General features: G+C 57.6%; 3 protein-coding genes across 6 annotated transcripts; 1 reads left to right on the forward strand and 2 right to left on the reverse strand.

Annotated features, from left to right (window-relative positions):
* Positions 1-793: 793 nt before the first annotated feature.
* Positions 794-7228, forward strand: ATG4D (autophagy related 4D cysteine peptidase). Of its 2 annotated transcripts, XM_082454934.1 has the most exons (10): positions 796-1422; positions 1987-2070; positions 2152-2325; positions 2620-2896; positions 2970-3034; positions 4475-4605; positions 5657-5735; positions 5812-5888; positions 5966-6085; positions 6689-7228. In XM_082454934.1, the coding sequence occupies exons 1-10, from the start codon at positions 1191-1193 to the stop codon at positions 6869-6871; spliced, it is 1422 nt and encodes a 473-aa protein (XP_082311060.1). In that variant the 5' UTR covers positions 796-1190; the 3' UTR covers positions 6872-7228. The 2 variants fall into 2 exon arrangements, with proteins under 2 accessions (XP_082311061.1, XP_082311060.1); XM_082454935.1 differs by lacking the exon at positions 5966-6085 and having other exon boundaries at positions 794-1422.
* KRI1 (KRI1 homolog) lies at positions 6900-15567 on the reverse strand. 2 transcript variants are annotated; one of them, XM_082454924.1, is made up of 19 exons: positions 15412-15567; positions 15224-15297; positions 14351-14456; positions 13745-13853; positions 13438-13492; positions 13302-13348; positions 12908-13004; positions 12740-12817; positions 12319-12446; positions 11735-11861; positions 11554-11649; positions 11281-11451; positions 10370-10445; positions 10187-10275; positions 9975-10101; positions 9759-9889; positions 8779-8843; positions 8566-8664; positions 6900-7793 (listed from the first exon to the last, which is right to left on the reverse strand). In XM_082454924.1, exons 1-19 carry the CDS (start codon positions 15503-15505, stop codon positions 7454-7456), a joined length of 2109 nt encoding a protein of 702 aa, XP_082311050.1. In that variant the 5' UTR covers positions 15506-15567; the 3' UTR covers positions 6900-7453. The 2 variants fall into 2 exon arrangements, with proteins under 2 accessions (XP_082311050.1, XP_082311049.1); XM_082454923.1 differs by having other exon boundaries at positions 13302-13351.
* A 410-nt stretch (positions 15568-15977) lies between these two features.
* On the reverse strand, positions 15978-19740 carry CDKN2D (cyclin dependent kinase inhibitor 2D). 2 transcript variants are annotated; one of them, XM_082454972.1, is made up of 3 exons: positions 18386-19740; positions 17973-18128; positions 15978-16933 (listed from the first exon to the last, which is right to left on the reverse strand). In XM_082454972.1, the coding sequence occupies exons 2-3, from the start codon at positions 18111-18113 to the stop codon at positions 16574-16576; spliced, it is 501 nt and encodes a 166-aa protein (XP_082311098.1). In that variant the 5' UTR covers positions 18114-18128; positions 18386-19740; the 3' UTR covers positions 15978-16573. The 2 variants fall into 2 exon arrangements, with proteins under 2 accessions (XP_082311098.1, XP_082311099.1); XM_082454973.1 differs by lacking the exons at positions 17973-18128; positions 18386-19740 and adding an exon at positions 17559-17798.
* Between the last annotated feature and the right edge of the window lie 116 nt (positions 19741-19856).

A 19856-nucleotide genomic window follows, 5' to 3' on the forward strand; every position in this document is an offset into this window, starting at 1 on the left:
CACTAGAGGCCACAGTCCGTGGGCTGGCCACTAGAGGCCGCCCTCTCTGTGCTTCCCAGGGCACTCATCCTGCCTTTGAGGTCATGATTGGCTTTCGCTGAGCCCTAACTGTGCCTCAGATGCCTCGCTAAGCGCTTTACCAGAATGAACTCAGCTCGTCCTCCTAACATTCCCCTGAGTTAGATGCACTGAAAAATTTTTACAGCTTTCTTGAGGTATAACTGACATACAACAAGCCACACACTTTTAATGTGTACAATCCGTTGCGCTTTCACACGCTGGAAACCATCACCACAATCAAGATACTAAACACATCCTAAGCCCTTTTTTATCCCTTGCTCCCACCTCTCCCCACCCCACCCCCAGGCAACCACTGATCTGCTTTCTATGACTATAGATGAGGTTGCATTTTCTAGAGTTTAAATAAATGGGACCAGCGAGTATATACTCTTCTTTTTGTCTGGCTTCTTTCCCTCATCAAAATTAGGAAGATTCGTTTATGTCGTTGAGTGTATTTGAGCCCTTCTGCTCCCGGGGAAACTAAAGCACGTAGGGGTGTGGCTTGAAGGGGGAGTTTGGGGGAGTGGGTGTCATGCACAGGTTGGGCCCCCGACCGAGGCGGGTCTTGGGTGCGCAGCCCGCAGAGCAGCGCTCTGATCCTCTGGCGGACGTGGGCAGGTGCCAACCGCGTAGGGGCCCCGCCTGGGGGTCGGTGCCCCAGCGCACGGAGGGGGCGGGGCCGGGCGGGGCGGGGCCGGAACCGGCGAGGGGCGGGGCCTGGCGCGGGGCTTCCCGGCTCTGGGGCCTCCGATAAGGACCTCCAGGGCCTCGGCCGCGTCTGGGCTCTGCGATACGGCGGGCGGTGGAGGGGGTCGCGGGGCGCCGCAGGGAGGCACGGCGTCAGGAGGTTCCAGCGCGGCCACAGGGGACTGGGGCCGGGGACCCAGGCTGGGGGCCGGGCTTGGGCGGGGCGTCCGGCTGTGTCAAGCCCGCCTCCCTCCCGGGGCCAGGGCCGCTAAAATGGCGGCGGCGGCGGCGGTGACACCGTCCCGCACAGGGCCCGGGGGCCTGGTCGCCGTGCCGGGGGCCCACTAGCGCCTTCCTGGGCGCCCGCGTCCTGGCCGCGTCCTGGCCCCTGGGGCGCTCGAGCGCGGCCCCTGGGGCCCTCGGTCAGCCCTCCCGGCGCGCCCATGAACTCCGTGTCGCCGGCCGCAGCTCAGTACCGGAGCGGGAGCCAGGAGGACACGCGCAGCCCCGAGGGCCGCAGGCCACGGCGCCCCCGAACCCCGGACCCCAACGGCCTGGGGCCCTCCGGAGCCAGCGGCCCCGCTCTTGCGTCGCCGGGGACCGGCCCCGGGGAGCCGGACGAAGTGGACAAGTTTAAAGCGAAGTTCCTGACAGCCTGGAACAACGTCAAGTACGGTGAGGAGGGGGCGGGCCCCGGGGTTGGGTTCTGAGGTGGGAGCGAGCTGAGGGTTCAGGCGGGCCGGGGGCTTGGAGGTCGGTGGGAGTCAAGGAGAACCAGACCCTGCGCCTGTCAAGTATGCCACCCTTTGCTCCCCTCCCGTGAGTCACCTGTGTGGGTCGGTCCCCCGCCCTGCCCTGCCCTGCCCAGAGCGGGCCGCTGGCTGGCAGGTCCAAAGGGGAATGTGTTTCCAAGCCTCAGTCGATTCCCCATGTGACCTTGGGCAAGGTTTTTTGTTTCCCTGTGCCTCCAGTTTCCTCCTCTGTAAAATGGGTACAATAATCAGACGTTCTTTGATTCATCCCGAATTAACGGCAGACACGCATGTGGCTGTTACTAGGGGCCCCGCCTCCATCCAGGAGAAATGTAGCACGGATTCCCCAGAGCCTTCCCTGAGATAGGAACTAGGATAGTCCCCATCACACAGATGGGAGAATTTAAGCGCTGTTGCTGCCCTGTTAGGTTGCGTGTCTGCCAAGCAAGTGCTTCATCTTGCTGGACACTGCCCCATGTCTCCCCAGGTTGGGCAGTCAAAAGCCGGACCAGCTTTAGCAAGATCTCCAGCGTCCATCTCTGTGGCCGCCGCTACCGCTTTGAGGGCGAGGGTGAGCTGGTGGCCCCTGGCTAGGGTTGGAGGAGTCCCCCAGGGCTGTTTCTGGTGGCAACTGACAAGCCTGCTCTTGTAGGTGACATCCAGCGTTTCCAGCGGGACTTTGTATCTCGCCTATGGTTCACATACCGCCGGGACTTCCCACCTCTCGCCGGGGGCTGCCTGACCTCCGACTGTGGCTGGGGATGCATGTTACGGAGTGGGCAGATGATGCTAGCTCAGGGACTGCTGCTGCACTTCCTGCCCAGAGGTGAGCGGTGGAGGGGGAAGGGCACAGTAGGAGCGTAGCGCCCACCACAGGTCAGCAGTGTTAGAACTGTTTGTAAACAAAGAGTTTAAAGTCATGTTAGAATTGTGTGTAAAGTAAGCTTGTGGGGGGGCGGGGAGTGAGAGTTGTTTAGAAAATAAGTTGAAGGAATGTGAAAATTGTAGTTAAACACGGCATGTCTGGAGCAGTAGAGTTGTGTGTAAATCATGGATAGTGGGAACTGTGCCCCACCCCCCTACACCATCGCCATTTGACTCTTAACTCCATCCCTACCAGACTGGACGTGGTCCCTGGGCGCGGGCCTGGGCCCCCCTGAGCCATCGGGGTTGGCCTCTCCCAACCGGTACCGTGGGCCTGCCCACTGGATGCCTCCGCGCTGGGCCCCGGCTGCCCCTGAGCCGGAGCAGGAGCGCCGGCACCGGCAGATTGTATCCTGGTTCGCTGACCATCCCTGGGCCCCCTTCGGCCTACACCGGCTGGTGGAGCTTGGGCAGAGCTCGGGCAAGAAGGCAGGGGACTGGTATGGGCCGTCCCTGGTGGCGCACATACTCAGGTGAGGGCCGCTGCAGGGGACACGGGAGCTACTGGGTACCCCCCGGAACTCAGGCCTTTCCTCCCATCCCCAGGAAAGCTGTGGAGAGCTGCTCAGAGGTCACCCGCCTGGTGGTGTACGTTTCTCAGGACTGCACAGGTAAGGGGCCGGGAGCCAAGGTCACAGGGTTCTCACCCTGAGCCAGTCACTACCTCAGCTGCCTCTTAGGACCCACATTCCTCAGATGCTGAAGCAAGCTCTGCGGCAGAGGGACCCTTGGAAAGGACTCGAGGCCCACACTGGGTCGGGGTGCTCTGGGTTCCTTCACTCCCTCTGGAACCAGGAGAGGAGACTTACGGGGCTTCTCCCTGAGCGGTAGAATAAAAGACACAGGAATTCCTCTCGCAGGTCCAACTCACTCTTACTGTGTAAACAGTTCCAACATGTACGAAAGTCGGGTCTCCTCTGCCTCATAGGGTTGTCATGAGGATTAAGTGAGTCAGTGATAGAAGTAAAACCCTTAGGATAGTGCTTCTCACATAGTAAGTATTCACTAAATATTAGCTATTATTGTTATTATTCCCTCCGAAACAGTTCAGGAGAGCCTTTTTCTTAGTCTGTTAGGGCTGCTGTAACAAAAATATCATAGACCAGGGAATTCCCTGGCAGTCCAGTGGTTAGGACTCGGCGCTTTCACTGCCGGGGCCCTGGTTGATCCCCCGTCGGGGAACTCATATCCCACAAGCTGTGCGGCATGGCCAAAAAAACAAAACAAAACAAAACAAACCATAGACTGGGTGGCTTGTGAACAACAGGAATTTATTTTTCATAATTCTGGAGGCTGGGGAGGCTGGGAAGTCCAAGGACAAGGCACTGGCAGTTTTCGTGTCTGTTGGGAGCCCACTTCCTTGTTCATTTTGCTGTGTCTTCAGGTAGCAAAAGGGTCAAGTGAGCTCTCTGGGGTCCCTTTTATAAGGGCAGTGATTTCACTCCTGACCTAATCCCCTCCCAAAGGCCCCACTTCCTAATTTCATCACCTTGGGGGGTAAGATTTCAACATACAAATTTAGAGGGGGGCACAAGCATTCAGACCGTAGCAGCTGTGTCTCCGGAAAGGGTTGAATGCACTTTTCTGGGAGCCAGGAGGGGGCTCACATAGCCACAAGGGAGGAGGCGGGAGAGGAGAAACCAGCAGACGGGACTTGAGGAGGGACACACAGGAACTTTCAGCTGACTGGCGGGTTGCTCAGCGCTCCCATTTCCATCTTAGCAAACCCAGGCGCCGAGTCGGGGAGGACTAGAGGCCCTCTGGGCTGCGGGGAAGGCTCTCCAACTTCTCCTAGCTTTACATTGTCTGTCTAAATCTCAGGACCTCAGTTGCCCGCTCTGTAAAATGGGGATGTCCACACCTGCCTGAAGCCCCTGGGATTGTCTGAGGGAGCTTGGGGTGGGGGGACACTGGAAAGGTGCTTTTCCGCCAATGACAGGAGTGTCATCCCAAGAGGTTGCTCAGGCAGGGTTGGTCCCCTGAGGATGGAGGACCGTACTCTGAGGCTTGAAGGGCCGGAGAGAATGTGACCTGCTGCCCTGTCCTTCCAGTGTACAAGGCGGATGTGGCACGCCTGGTGGCCAGGCCAGACCCCACAGCTGAGTGGAAGTCCGTGGTCATCCTGGTGCCAGTGCGGCTGGGTGGCGAGACTCTCAACCCCGTGTACGTGCCCTGCGTGAAGGTAGGTTCTACCAGATTCTACCATGCCTCCTCCCAGGAGCCCTGCAGACTTTTTCAGCTTGGGTTAGGTGTTTATGCTTCCTTCATCTCTTCATCGGTTTATTCAGTAGTTACGGAGCACCAATTATGTGCCAAGAACTGTCCCAGCTGCTGGGGATTCAGAGGTGAACAGGCAACAACTGATGCCCTCTGGGAACAGACGTTCTAATGGGGGAATAACAGGAAGTGTATGTGGAACCAAACTGACAGCTGTGGTGTTACAACTCGGACTCTAAAGGAACCAAAATTAACACGATGAAGGGCAGATGCAGGTGGCTGCACAGCCTAGGAAAGCCCCTCTCTAGCCAGAAGCCAAGTGAGAAGCCAGAGGAGGAGTGTTCCAGGCAAAAGGAACAGCAAGGCTGGAAAGACCCTGGTGTGTTTACACTCAGAATAAAGGCCAAAGATCTCTCCACAGCCCACAAGGCCCTGTACCATCTGCCCACACTCTCCAACTCACTTCATTCTGCTCCAGCTACACAGGCCTCTTCACTGTTCTCAGAAGACACCTGCCTCAGAGCCTTTGCACTTGCTGTTCCCATCACTTGGAGCGCTCTTTCCCAAGATGCACTCTTTTTTTTTTTTTTAACATCTTTATTGGAGTATAATTGCTTTACAATGGTGTGTTAGTTTCTGCTCTATAACAAAGTGCATCAGCTATACATATCCCAAGATGCACTCTTAACTCCCTTAACTCTTTGCTAAAACATCATCTCTCAGTGAGGCCTTTTCCTGATTCCCCTATTTAAAATTGCAAAGCCTTCTTCCCTTTATTCTTTCTCCAGAGTGTTACCGCCTTGTGACACGTGATGTAACTTGCTCATCTTGTTCCTTGTTCTCCCGCGCTAGAACATCAGCTGCATAAGGGCAGGGTTTTGCCTGTCTTGGTCACTGCTGCCCCGCAGGGCCCAGCACAGGCTTGGGTTTGCACACATTGGGCCTTTGCTATGCATTTGTTGACAGTGACAGCACCTGCTGTGGGTCCTTACCGTCACCCGCTTTCTTCCCTGCAGGAGCTCCTGCGTTCAGAGCTGTGCCTTGGCATCATGGGGGGCAAGCCACGCCACTCACTGTACTTCATTGGCTATCAGGGTAGGCCCACCCCATCCTGCTTCATCCTACCCCACCTTACCCTCTCCCACCCCTGCTCACGCTTCCTCCCCTGCAGATGACTTCCTCCTCTACCTGGACCCTCACTACTGCCAGCCCACTGTGGATGTCAGCCAGGCTGACTTCCCCCTAGAGGTGAGCTGGGATCCCCAGGGTGGGGTTGGAGGCCTGTGGAGGGTTCCCCCCGAGCCTCCCTTGTTTGTCTGCCCCAGTCCTTCCATTGCACCTCACCCCGCAAGATGGCCTTTGCCAAGATGGACCCGAGCTGTACCGTGGGGTTCTATGCTGGAGACAGGAAGGAGTTTGAGACGCTCTGCTCAGAGCTGACCAGGGTGAGCAAGGCATGCTGGAGGGTGGGAGGCAAAGGGCAGGGCTAGGGTAGAAGAGGAACAGAGGCTTTGAGGCCAGCAGACCTGGCAAGGCCACGTCCAGGCTTTGTTGTTAAGATTATTATCCTGACCACAAGCTGCAAAAGCCCAGCTCTAATTAGAGCAAAAAGAGGCATGAAATGAAAAACTTAAGGGGACAGCTGCTTCCAGGGGGTCAAGTGGTAGGACCCTGCCTTGTCCTTTGGCTCTGTTTTCCTATCAAGGCTTTACCCTTATGGTGGCAAGAAGTGGCCACCAGGCTCTCTGGGCACCTACTATTTAGTTCAGTGGAAAGGGAGCCCCACCTTCTCAGCAGACAGAGAAAATCCCAGGGCTGAAAATCCCACAGCTGTGGTTCATTGGCTGCACAGGGTCATGTGCTCATCACTGAGCCAATCACTATAGCCAGGGTACAGAAGGTGCTGATTGGCTGGCCTGCATCACTGCCCTGGCGGGATGGGAGTTGAGTTCGGGAAGCACCTGATAAATATACCTGTTAAGATAATTATACCTACTAGGGTAATTAACATAGCTTGGGGGCTGAGCTGTTCTCTCTCCTCCCACCAGGTCCTCAGCTCCTCCTCAGCCACAGAGCGATACCCCATGTTCACCCTGGTTGAGGGCCATGCTCAGGACCACAGCCTGGACGACCTCTGCTCCCAGCCCTCCCAGCCGCCACTGCGGCTCCCTCGCACAGGCCGGCTTCTCAAGGCTAAACGCCCAAGCTCTGAGGACTTTGTGTTTTTATAAAGGGAGGGGATGAGGGAGAAGACACGACCCTATTTATTTTTTTATTTATGTCACGCTGGGTGTGGGAGCTTGAACTCCCCCCCTGACAAGTGCAGCTGAGAGAAGTCCAGGAAGCCTCCGGGCCGGGGCCATTCAGCCAGGAACAGAGCCCGCACACCTGCCTCCCACCAGCTGGGCCCTCCTCACCGGGCAGGGAGGGAGGGCCCCCGGGCACCCACTCAGGGCCTGACTCAGTACTGTAGTTTGCACTGGACCGTCCATGCCCCTCACCGGTCCCAACGCCCCCATCCTGCCAAGGGCTGGTGGGAGGGAGGAGGGGCTGTGACCAATGGGGGCTAATAAAGCCGTTTGACTTGACCTTGGCTATGGCTGGGCCCAGCATTTGAGGGATGGGGCTCAGGGTATGTCTCGAGGTGAGGTTCCAAGTCATCTGGGGAAGCTTACTGAGTAGGCCTGAGCTTTCACATCTCTAAGATGGGAAGACTCCCTTGCCCACAGGTAGATGTGAGGGTCTATACAGTCGATAAGAGGGGGCTTGATTGAAGGGGAGGAGCCCCAAGGCCCCTGCAGGCTCCCTTGAGCTCAGGGGTGGCTCTTAGGCCCCTGCTGCTTCCTCCGTTGCCGGCCCAGCTGGCGGAAGTGCAGCCGTTTGGGGTTGAGGCCAAAGGCCTGCAGTCTCTGGCGGCTGAACTCGCGTCCACCAAGTGTTACTGTGGGGCCCAGGAGACGTGCCTTCTTGCCCCTCCTCTGCCTCCGGGGGGCCGGCTTCTCGGTGGGTGTCGCAGGGGCTGCCTCTTCCTGTACTGGGGGGCTCTCAGGCTGGGGCCACTTCCCACAGGCCCCATCGGGTGCCAGCAGCTGCCCCTGTGGGCCAGCTTTGTCTCTCTGTGGCTTCCCTGTGGCTTCTGTGGGCATCTCTGTCCTGGAGGAGGAAGGCGTGGCTCAGCCCAGGCCAGTCACAATTAGGCTTTCCATCCCCCATTTTTATAGATGTAAAAAGGAGAGGCTCAGAACGCGGGGGCCTGGACTTCCTTGGCGGTCCAGTGGTTAAGACTCCGTGCCTCCACTGCAGGGGGCGCGGGTTCAATCCCTGGTCAGGGAACTGAGATCCCACACGCCGCACGGCGCGGCCAGAAATAAAAAAGAATAAAACAATTCAGGGGCCTGCCTGGGACTCAAACGTGGGTCTAATGCAATACCAAACTGGGAATTTTCTACTGAACTCTGAGGCTGGATTGTGTCACTGATAATTTTGATCGTTGAGCCTGGGCCTACACTAAGCTCTTCACACAAATTAACTCACTTTAGCTTTACATCAACTCCGTGAGCTTTTATCACTCCTGATTTATAGATCAGGAAATAACAGGCATAATAACAAGAGCTAATACCTATCCAGAACTTACTGTTTTAAGCACTGTACCTGAATTAATTCACTTAATCCTCAAAAAACAGAAAAACCCAACAAGAAGTGAGCCATCTCTATCCCCATTTTATAAATAAGGAAGCAGGCCCAGAGGGAAAGTGACTTACCCAACGTCACACAGCTACAGCCCAGCCAGGACTTGATACCCAGGTATCAGAGAAGGGAAACCCCATTCCCAAGGTCATGTGACAGATGGCTGACAGAGCATGACTCAAACCTGGGCCTGGCAGGCCCCCAAGCCCACCCACCCCCTACAACCAGCAATACTTACTCCTCTGGGCAGAGTGACTTGAAGATCTGCCTCTTTTTCCATACGTTCTGGGCCTTCTGGCTGTACGCCCTCTTGTCCTGCAGCTCCTCCTGCTCCGACCTGCAGGCGCCCGGCAGACACACCTGTCGCTGGGCGCTCTGGGTGGTGCCCATGCTTGCCTTCAGCCTGCCCGCCCCTCCTCCCGGGGCACCTGGCCCAGCCCCACCCCGTCACCTGTACATGCAGGTCTTCTTCAGGGAGCACCACCGGTTCAGCTCCTTGTCATCGGCAGTGAGGATCTGCAAGGGCAGGGAGAGTGGGGTCCCGCTCATGAGTCCCAGGGGGCCCTGACTCTTAAGCCTTAGTCACCTCATGGGTCAAAGCAGGGTAATGCTAGTTCCACCCAGCAGAAATGTCATGATGGTGAGAAAGAACTGATTTCTGCAGAGGCTAATTGATTTTTTTGTTTTTGGGGGCATCGGATGGGGAAACTGAGGCTCAGAGAGGGGATCCTTGCCCCAAGTCACATGGCCAGGAAGTGGCTACTCTCAGATTACAATTTGGGCCCTTGAGCCCTGACCCATGCACTGTGGTCCCAGCAGCCTCAGACCAGGGCAGGGGTCTCCATGCCAATGACTGGGTTTGCTAATTACAGATGAGGCCCAGGTTCCTCACTAATGAGTTGGGCACCCCCTTAGAACCTACTGGAAGGTCATCAGGAAGATGAAGTGAATGCAGATGTTATAAGCTCAATAAACGTTGTCTGTTTTTACTGTCAAGCATGCATAGCCGTTGTGGCTAAGGCGCAAGTGACATTCAAAGCATATTTTTTTCACATCCACATCCATGAGGTGGGGCTGTTATGAGGCTCATTTTACAGATGGGGAAACCCAGGCACAGAGGCTTAAGTCACATGTCCAAGGTTATACAGCTGGTGAGCGGCTGAGCCAGAATTTGAACCTGTGTCAAGTCTTAATGGTCACCCTGTTGCCGATATACAGTAACAGAATTAAAACTAATATTTACTGGGGCCTGTTGTGGGCAAAGCACTGTTTGAGCCCCTGCCTCACAGAAACCCTTTGAGGCAGGTAATATTATTAGTACTGTCATTAGCACTATTATTCCTATTGTTTTTGAGATGAAAAAACAGGCCGTGTCACAGCACAGATGGCCCCAGGCTCCCCCTTGCCTAGCGGGTGCCCCCAGGGTCCCACCTCCTCGGTGCTGAGCCCGAAGTCGCAGGGCACCACCGTGCGGTACTTGAAGCGACAGGGCAGGTCATCGATGATGTCCTCGTAGTCCAGCCGGTAATACTCGTCCAGGTACTCCTCGAATGTCTTGTCCCCTGAGCGGGGACAGAGCCAGGCTGCTGCGGTGTGCCGGGCCCCGTGGAGCCCCTGCCTGCCCACGGCCGCCCACCCGGGCCTCACCAGGGTCAAACACAGGCTTCTCCTGCCCCACGGCTGTGGCGAAGGGCGACTTTCGCTTCTTCTTGCCCAACGAAGGAGCCTTGCGCTGCTTCTTCTGAGGCTGGCTGGGGTCATAGTCGGCATCCATCTGCCGGGACGCGCAGGTCAGGCCTGCCCTTGCGGTCCTCGGGACCCTCTGAGGACCCCCAGATCCCCGCGCCCAGGGCACCTACATTGAAGTCGGGGTCCTCGCAGTGCGGCTCCTGCTGGCTCCAAGCTCCACCCTGCTCCGGCCCAGCCCAGGTGTCCCAGTTCCAGTCGTCTGATTCCAGAGCACAGGCAGGCAGGGGTGGGCCGGGGGGTCAGGTCAGGCCAAGCACCTCCCGCCCCCAGCCCACTGCCCCAGGTGACCTCACCTTCAAGCCCTTCCTCTTCCTCAAACTGTGGCTTCTCCTCCTCCATGGTTCCGTAGTACTTGTCCCCGAAGCACTTCTGCAGGGTCGGGGCCGGGAGGGTGAGCAGGGCCCACTCCCCCCAGATGGCAGTACTCCTGCACCTTACATGGCCTCCCAGCACCCCCCTCAGCTCCTGATGTCGGGGGAACCCTGTGTGTCTGGGCCCCTCTACACCCACTTTTGGCTCATCTTGCCCCCTTGACCCCCCTGCTCTCTGCCCCCTGTTCCACTGGCTGGCAAAGGCAGATATTGCTAACCGTGCCATTTATAAGCACCTGCTACACGCCAGACGCTGGGCTGCATCTCACTATGTTCTCACAAGCTCCCCAAGAGACAGAAACTACTGCCAAATATTGAGAAGCTGAAGCTCAGGACTGAGAAGCTTCTAGAAAGTGTAGGCTGAACTCCGACCACACAGCACCCACCCACTCCAGTTTTCACCTGGCCCACCTATGCATCCTTAGTCTCCTTCCTTGACCTCCCAGGCTTAGTCAGGGGCAGCTTTGCAGTGCCCGTGGTCCCCACTGCTCTCCCATCCAGCCCTCATTGCCTGTTCCAATGGCCTGAAGCTGTGTTTCCCCAAATACAACAATAAACACTAACGGCTCAATAAATGAGTTTAAAGGAAATACCACGACCCAAATTTCCTTGAGCATTTACCAAGTTAATTAACATTTAGTATTCCTCTCAGGGTATCTTTACAACAGCCCTGACATAAATGCTGCAGTTAGACCCACTTTATAGACAGAGACACAGGGTCAGAGAGGTCAAGTCACTTTTCTGAGGCCACACAGCCAGGAAGGGACTGCTGATTCCAGAGCCACGCTCTGAGCACTCGGCTGCACAGCCAGGCTGGGGCTCTGGGGCCACACCTGCATGAGCTGGTCGTGCTGGGCGGGGTCAAAGTCGTCCTCGAGGTCCTGCTCCTCAAAGCCCAGTGTCTCGTTGCCTGTGACCTGCCGCAGCCTCTCCAGCTTGGCCAGAATCTCCTTCCTCTTCAGGTTCTTCAGCTGCTTGAGTTCCTCCTGCTTCCTCGCTTTCTCCTGCAGGCGGCAGTTCACGGGAGAGGGAGGGTATGGGCTCCCCCCTCCCCCGGCAGGCTGGGCCCCTCCTCCTCACAGCGCACCGTCCCAACAGACACTCACCCTCCTCTTCCGCTCCCGCGTCTCTTCCCTCCTCTCCTTCCTGCGCTCGTCCTTTTGGCGCACGGAGGATGTGATGTTCCGAGGATAGGTCTTGACCTGTGGGCAGCAGAGATGATTCCAGGCTCTCCCGGCCTGGGTCCTGCGGGCCAGGTCCTCCCCGGAGCTGGCACTGGCCACCCACCGAGGCAGAGTCTGGCTCCTCGAAGCGGAAGTTGTACTTGTGCTCAAAGTCCTCCTGCTTCTTCAGAAACAGCTCCCCCTCGTCTGAGGAGTCATCCACGGCCAGCTGGACCGGGGGGCCAGGGACCCTGAGGGACGAGATGGGATGGGACTGGGGGCGTCAGCCGAGCTCCTGCACTCCTGCGTACCAGCATATTAACTCATTTAATCCTCACAAGAACCCTCTGCTAGGGTGCCACCGTTACCCCCATTTTATAGATGGGAAAACCGAGGCATGGAAATCCAGTGGCAGGGCCCCCTGGCTCCAGAGCCCGCACTCTGCAGCTTTTCCTCAAGAAAGGCTAACTCTGGGGAATTCCCTGGTGGTCCAGTGGTTAAGACTCACACTTCCACTGCAGGGGCCACAGGTTCAATCCCTGGTTGGGGAACTAAGATCCTGCATGCCACACAGCATAGCCAAAAAGAAAAAGAAAAGAAAAGAAAGGCTAACTCTGCTACCATCTATGTGAAAAAGTGTAAACGCCTAGTGCCTTTTCCCTTCTGGCCAGTGCTGGCTCCAGGCCCCTGGGGGACATGGCTACTCACCCTTCTTCTCCTTCCTCCTCTTCCTCCTCATCTCCCTCCTCCTCGTAGCGTTTGTTGAGGATGTAATCCCGCAGGAAGCGCTCCCCCTCATCCAGCTCTGGGTTGTTCCAATATTCCTTGAGGTGAGTCTAGGGGTGAAGTGGGGGTGGGTAATAGGACCTGGATCAGGGACTCCGGGACAGGGAAGGAGCACAGATGTGGGCACCCAGTGGATTTGAGTGACTGCAGCTTCACAGCTGGCCTATGAAGTAGGTGGGCTAATCCTCATTTTATAGATGTAGAAGCTGAGTCCCAGAGAGGGGCACACCCCATCTTTAGAGAATGTGCTCCTGGCTACCCTCTCAAGGGCTGGTTTCCAGGGAAAGGTTGGATGGAGGCAGACCAGGCAGTAGTGGGTCAGGGACCATGAATGGGAACTCACCAGTTCTTTCAGGGTGTCGGGGTTCTGAATCTCCTTCTGCCCCTTCAGCCACTCGACGTAATCAGCATCCTCCTGGGCCTGGGGGGAAGGCCAGCGCTGAGGGTCTGTGGGAGCCCCGGGGCCCCCTCTCTGCCACCAGCCCCCGTCTAGCTGGGCCCCAGCACCCACCTTCTCCTCTCTGCTTTTAGCGCGTTTCTGCAGCAACCCGGAGCCACCTTCCCCGGCACTGTCCTCGTCCTCACTGTCCTCCACAAATGCCCGGAAGCTGCCCGTGTGAGAGAACAAGCCTCAGGACGGGTGGGCTGGCCCTGCCCGCTGCCCCAAGACAAGTCCTGTCTACTAATCCCTGAGCTCGTCCTGACAAGCCCAGAGCTGTGCTGTGACATAGAGCCCATGACCAACCCCATTTCACAGATGCAGAAACTGAGGCCCGGAGCGAGCAAACGACGTGCCCAAGGGCACACAGCCATTAAGTGACAGAGCTGGATTTGAACCCAGGCCCGCTCAACCTCAGAGCCTCAACTCCTTTCCATCTGGCCACTCAGCCAGCCCCAGGGCTCACCTTTCCTTCAGCTGTTTCTGTTCTTCCACATAACTTTTCGATGAGGTCTGCTGCAGAGAGAGTGACATGGGCCTCAGGCCCAGCCCTGAGGCTCCAAGCACCCCCAAGCCCCCCACCCAGCCTCCACCCGACTCACCTGGAGTCTCTGCTTGGAGGCCTCCCCATCTGAATTCTCCTCATCGACATATTTGCTATATGAAGAAGGAAGAAGGCTTCAGAATAGACTCCCCATGGCCTGTCTGTCCCCACGGGGTAGGGGGCTGTTAAGAGCAACAGCTGGTGGAGGGGGCAGTGGGGTGCAGGCAGGTCACCAAGGCTCCTGCTCTCCAAGGTTCCCTCAACTCTGGTGAGTCACCGGCTTCTTCCCACCCCTACCCCTAAGTGCCTGATGTGTCCACCTGCCCTGGGAAAGTGGGAGCAGAGGGGTCAGGCTTTCTCCTTACCCTCCCTTCTCCAAGATAACCTTCCTCTCGTAGTCCTTCAGGTACATGGACTGCACCTTCTTTTGCTTCTCTTCAGCTGCTGGCTCCTCCTTACTGTCCGAGGACGATGCTGCGGGGACACCAGAAGACATCTGTCATCACCCACATCCACAAACCCCTTCCTCCCCCAGGCAGACAGTAAGACTGTGCTGGGCCAGAGTCAGACCGAGGTTTCAATCCCCGAGCCACTAGTTCCCAGCTATCAAAGAGGCATCACACTTGCTACTTCCTGGAAGTACCTGGCAGTGATCATTCAGTGAATAATTCACACTCAGAACAGGGCCAAGCACACAGCCGTTATTAATGACAACAGGTCATAACCTAAGACACTCTGCTAAGCGATTTTTTTGTTTTGGTTTTTTTGCCTTGCCGCGTGGTATGCCGGATCTTAGTTCCCCACCAGGGATTGAACCCGTGCCCCCTGCAGTAGAAGAATGGAGTCTTAACCACTGGACTGCCAGGGAATTCCCTTTGCTAATCAGTTTTGACCTGTGGAGATCCATTAAACAGTCAGAACCGCCTATAAAGTAATGAGGAATCTGGGCCTCAGGAGAAGCAGTCCCAGACCTGTTCTCTGATAGAAGGTGGCATCTTTCTGATAGATGCGCGGATCCTTCTTCTTCAGTAAGGAGAGGGTCCTGTAAAAGTCACGCTCCTGCTGAGTGTCAAATTCCTAGGGCAGGAAAAGGGGTGGGGACAGACTTCAGAAAAGGGCTGTGATGGGGGCAGTAAGCAACAGGGGCAGGTGGGCTGAGAGTGTGTGGGAATTAGTGTGCATAGAGGGGTATATGTTAGGAGGAAGGAAGGGGGGGAATCCGGCTGGGTAGAGGCAGGTGGGGGTGGAGGGCTGGATCTGAATGGGGGAGGTGGTCAATTAGGTGGAGGAAGGAGAGGGGCCCTCTTGGGGGTGGGCCACACATAGGTACGGGATATGAGACAGAGGAAGGTAGCAGGCAAGGGGGTGGGTGGTACTTTCTGGTATAAACAAGGGATGGACAACCTAGGGGCAAGTGGGCAGAGGGCACATAAGAACAGAGAGGAAGGGCTAGACTGCTCAGTGAGGCTGGAAAGATCAGGGCTGATATGGGGAAAACCTGGGTGCCCCATGTGGCACAGGGATGCCCCACTCTGGGGACAGAGGCAGACACGGAGAAATGGTTAAACTGTTAGGGACGAAAATGTGGACAGAGGGTTCACACCTCGCAGATCAAGATGGGCAGGTAGATCCGAGGTAGGGGAGGGGAAGTAGGGGAGATCTGCCCACTCCCTGGGGATGGGGAGGGCGCTGTCTGTCCCTCATGGAAATGGGGGGTGGGAGATGGACGCTCCCGTACGGCGCGATGGGGTTGGGGGTTAGCCTCCCCCTATAAGTCGGGGCCGGGATGCGGTGGGGGGCTTGGACACCTCCCGCAAGTCCGGGAGGGAGGCGGGGAAGCTCACCACGCGCTCGTCGCCGGAGTCAGACTCGGAGCTGGAGTCGCCGCAGCTGTCCCTATCCCCATAGCGATCTTTCACTGTGGGGCACAGATGGGATACCCCCCCAGCTCAGCCTGGGGGACCAGATCAACCCCCACTTCCCGACCGCCCTGCACGCGCTGGCGCCCCGCGCGCATGCGCCCCGCACTCACGCCGCTGCAGCTCCTCGCGCTCCCGGTAGCGGCCGTACCGCGCGGCGAACGCCGCGTTCACCCGCAGGGGTGACGACCCGCGCGGCTCCGGCATGGCGGCTCTACGACCCACTGCGCACGCGTGTGGAGAGCCCCCACCCCCCAGGAGGCGGGGCTACTCAGTAGCTAGCTTTAAATGGGGCGGAGCCTCGTGGGCCGCACCTAACCCCGCCCCCGGCCTTTCCGGGATCCCTAGCCCCGTGACCGCAATCCCCGCCCATGGGCCACGCCTCTGCGGGGAAGGCTGCAGCCACCGCCCACCCCACTCCCCCACCCGCCGGGGCTCCCGGCACCCAGCTGACATCTGGGGGCCCTTTCTCCACTCGCGGTTTCCTGCCTCCCTTCCGTTCCGACAGCGCAAACCGCTGCCCCACCCAGCTCACTCACCGTGGCGCCCTGGGAATTACCACTTTCTCCCCTCCCTCAAAGTATCCAGGATCCGCGACCCCGGTGCCCACCCCCACAAACATCCTGAACACGCAACTTTCCATCGCAGCCTCAAAAATCAGAAGCCACCGGCGCTGTGATCATGCACAAGTCTTAATTTAATGGGTAAAAACATTAAATTACACACACAATTTCTTCCATAAATCATAATAAATAGACTTTTTTTTTTTCTTTAACGCTGTACAAGGGACTGGAAACCAAGCTTTCAACAAAATATGAATGAACTCATACTACCCTTTTATTGATTTGGAACACTCCCCCCTCCCCCATGCCGGAAAGCAGTGTGCACACTTGAGGTCTCTCTCTGGGTACAGCCGGCCAAGGTCGACAGGTTCCAGGAGCCTTGGAAGCGATGACCTCACTCTAGGGCTGGGGCTTTAAACGCTCTGCCCTTGGGACTCGTCTGTAGCCCCAGCAGTCGGGGCGTGGAGGAAACCGAACCGTTTAGGTGGCTGTTGCCTGCAGGAGCCCTTCTCTGCCCAACACACCAAAAGGGGTGAGAAAAAAAAATGAGAAATGTACCTCAAACACACACACCCCAGAAATCAACACCAACAAGCCACAAACTGGTGCCCCTCGGCAGTGGGCAGGAGGAAGAAAGGGAGAAAGTGTTTCTTCCCTCCTCTTCTGACACAGAACCCAGCCGGGTCCTGCTGCCGGAGTGGGTGGCCCCAGGTCACAGTGGTGCCACCGTGTGCCACTGCAGTATGTCCATGAGATCCTTAGCGCCTCTCCCCCTTGCCAGCTCCAGAGGTGTGAGCCCCCTGGCGTCCCTGTGATGAAGATCAGACTCAGCAGCCAGGAAGCCGACCACAGCCGTGTGGCCCTCTCTCACTGCCAGATGGATGGGGAGGGCCCCGGTGCCATCAGGTGCATTGACATCAGCGCCATGCTCCACCAACACTTTCAGGGTGTCAAGGAATCCAGTGCGGGCTGCATCATGGGCTGGAGTGGTGCCGGAGGCATCCTGGACGTTGGGGCTGGCACCTTGCTTCAGGAGCTCCAGGGCAACGGTGGGGCTGCCAAACATCATGACCTGTTCGGGGGGTAGAGGGTCAGGGGGTCTCCAAAGGAGGAGGTCCAGGAAAATGGGTGACTGCAGAGAGGGGTCATTCAGGAGTAGAGAATGCCAGAGACGAGGTCCTCTAGCGAACGAGAAACTTCAGGGAACATAAACTCCCAGGCAGCTGTTGAGACCCCATAGAACAAGATCTGGGAATAAGGACCCTCAAAAAACTGGTCACCCCCCCCCCAAGGATAATACACTCCCCCTAGGATATAGCCCCATGGAAACTTTCAAGGAACCTGAGACCCTCCCCCAAGGAACCAGAGACACTTCTCTCCACAGATGGGAAATCATCAGGAAATATGAAACCCCCGCCAGGAAACAGACCTCAGAGAACAGCCCCCTCAAGGGAAAGGAGATGGCCAGGGAATTTGAAACTCCTTCTCCATGGAATTTCCCCCTCCCATATAGTGAGGATGCTCCCAAAGGTACCTGACCCTCTCAAGAAATGGGGTTCCCCTTTTGTAAATGTCCCCAAGGGAAGAGAGACTCCCATGCAATCTGTAACTATTCTCTTATTGGGATCCCCCCAATAATATGCCAATATGAAAATCCCGCGGGAATGGAGATTCCCCGCCCCCCAAAAACTGGATACCTCTCAGAGAACCCCCCCAGAAAATGGGGACACCCTGGAAACATGAATCCTTTCTTCCTGCGGTCGGATCCTCCATGCAAGCTCCAAGAAACCGGAGCCGTCCTCATGAAACCGGGATCCAAAGAAGCTGAACCCTCACCCAAGGAATACGAACTTCTCCAGGGAAACTGAATCCTCCGCAATCAGAGAACAAGGAATACTCCAAAGATGGAAAGTTCTCCCCTCCCCCAACCTAACCCCATCCACCATCCACCTAAGAAAGGGGACATCAGGGAGCCAAGTCAGCCCAGCGATGGAGGAACAGACCCCAGTCGGCTACCAACGGGAACAAGGAGAGAAGAAGGAAGGTGTCTGGGGTCCCGGTCCTCGCCCCGCTCCCCGCCTCGCCCTCGCTGCGGGCGGGCCGGGCCTCACCTGCAGCGCCGTCTTGCCAAAGCGGTTCAGGGCGTCGGGGTGCACCAGCTCGCGGTGCAGAAGGCGGCGCACCTCCTGCACGTCTCCCCGGGCCGCCGCCCCGCTCAGCCGGTCGCCGGCGCGGACCTCCTCCAGCAGCATGTCGATATTTGCGGCCTGCGAAGCCCCCCGCCCCACCCCGACGCGGTCAGTGCGGGGGAGCCCACCAGCGCTGGCCCGAACAACCCTCCCACAGCGTCCCCGGCCTGCGCGAGGCTCCTGGTCCGACTCGCCAGTCCGGGGCTCCTGCGCGACCCCCGCCCTCCCGGCCGGCTCCTCCCCCTGTCGGCCGGTGGGCCCGGGCCCAACCCTCCGAGGCCCGCAGCGCCCGGCCCGGCGCCCGCCCCTTGGGGGCCGGGTCTCCCCCAACTCACCCTCCCTCCTCCTCGACGGGCGGGGTCTGTTCTGAGCAGACGCCGACGCCGCAGCCGAGCCGGCCGCCAAGGGGCGGAGCCAGCGCGCTCGGGGTCCCGCCCCCGAACGCCGCGGATTCGTTTTCTTAAGAACTCGCTACGTTGTAGCCCAGCTGCATTGCCCGGCTCTGGACCCTGTAGTGCCCCGCCCACTCGGCCAGCGCAGCCAATGGCCACGCGTCGCCAGGGGGGCTGTGCGCACCGGCGTGGGCGGGCCCGCTTCTGATTGGACGAACTGCGGCGACCGGTAGACCGCCGGCAATGGCGGGGTTTTCGGTTTTTCAAATGCGCGGGGCGGGCGGGAAAGAGGGCCGGTTTAACTGACCCAGGGGAGAAAGGTCAGGAGCAGGGCAGCGCGGGCCGCTCCGGGACCTCGGCACCTCCGAGGGAAAAGGAGGCAGGGCTGGGGCCGCCCTGTTCGGAGTTCTACCGTGCGATAAGTATTTATTAGCTCTTACTGGGCTGGGCGCTTTGATTCATTCACTCTGTGTGCAGGAACCGTTCTGTGTGTGCAGGAACCCGGCGCTGTGGAGCGCACATTCAAGCAACTAAATAATTTTAGATAGTCTTAAGCACGGTGAAGAAAATAAAACGTGGAAATGGGGTGGGTGAGGAAGGAATCACATTCGGCTCAGATGGGGCCAGCCGGGGCACAGCAAGTACAAGGGCGTGGAGGAAAGTTCACGCTGCAGGTGCCACGTGGGTGAGCCTGGGAGGCGAGAGTCGCGGTCGGAGGCTCTTAACAGAGGCCTTCAAATATTTACGGAGCACCTACTGTGTACTAGGCGGCCAAGTGGAGAGCAAGCTGGGTGCCTCCTGCTGCAGGACGCCTACCGTTTAGGGCTGGAGAAGACAATAATTACATATTTTCAGAATGGTATACACTGTGGAGCTGACAAAACGGGATAAGTAATAGTCTCTTGGGAAAAGAAGGCCGTTGAAAGAGGTCAGAGAGGGCCACCCGGAGGAGGTGACATTTGATTTGAGACCTGAAGGTGAGGGAAGGAGCCATGTGGATATCTGGGGGAAAGCATACCAGGTGGAGACGCTGCAGATGTAAAGGCCCTAAGGTAGGAGCACGCCTAGTAAGTCCAGGAAGAGTGAGGTATAGAGGGAGAGAGGGGGCAGGAGGTGAGGGCAGATAGGTGAGGGGGAGGGGTAATGTTGATCAGGCCTGTGGGCTGCGGTGAGCGCTTGACTTTTACTTTTTAAAAAGAATGGAGCCAAGATCTGATTTAGGAGTTAACGGGCGCCCTCTGGCGGCTATGATGGTAACTGGCTGTCGTGGGGGAGGGAAGCCCAGAGCCCTGGGAACCAAAGTGGGGGCAACTGCGAGGGCCCAGATAAGTGACCATCGGGATAAGAAATGGATATGTGTTGCTCACGCTTATCCCAGCACTTCAGGGACAGCCCTGGCACCCCCAGCCCCCAG

Source organism: Balaenoptera physalus (genome assembly GCF_965194825.1).
Source record: "Balaenoptera physalus genome assembly, chromosome: 3".
Taxonomy (NCBI): Eukaryota; Metazoa; Chordata; class Mammalia; order Artiodactyla; family Balaenopteridae; genus Balaenoptera; species Balaenoptera physalus.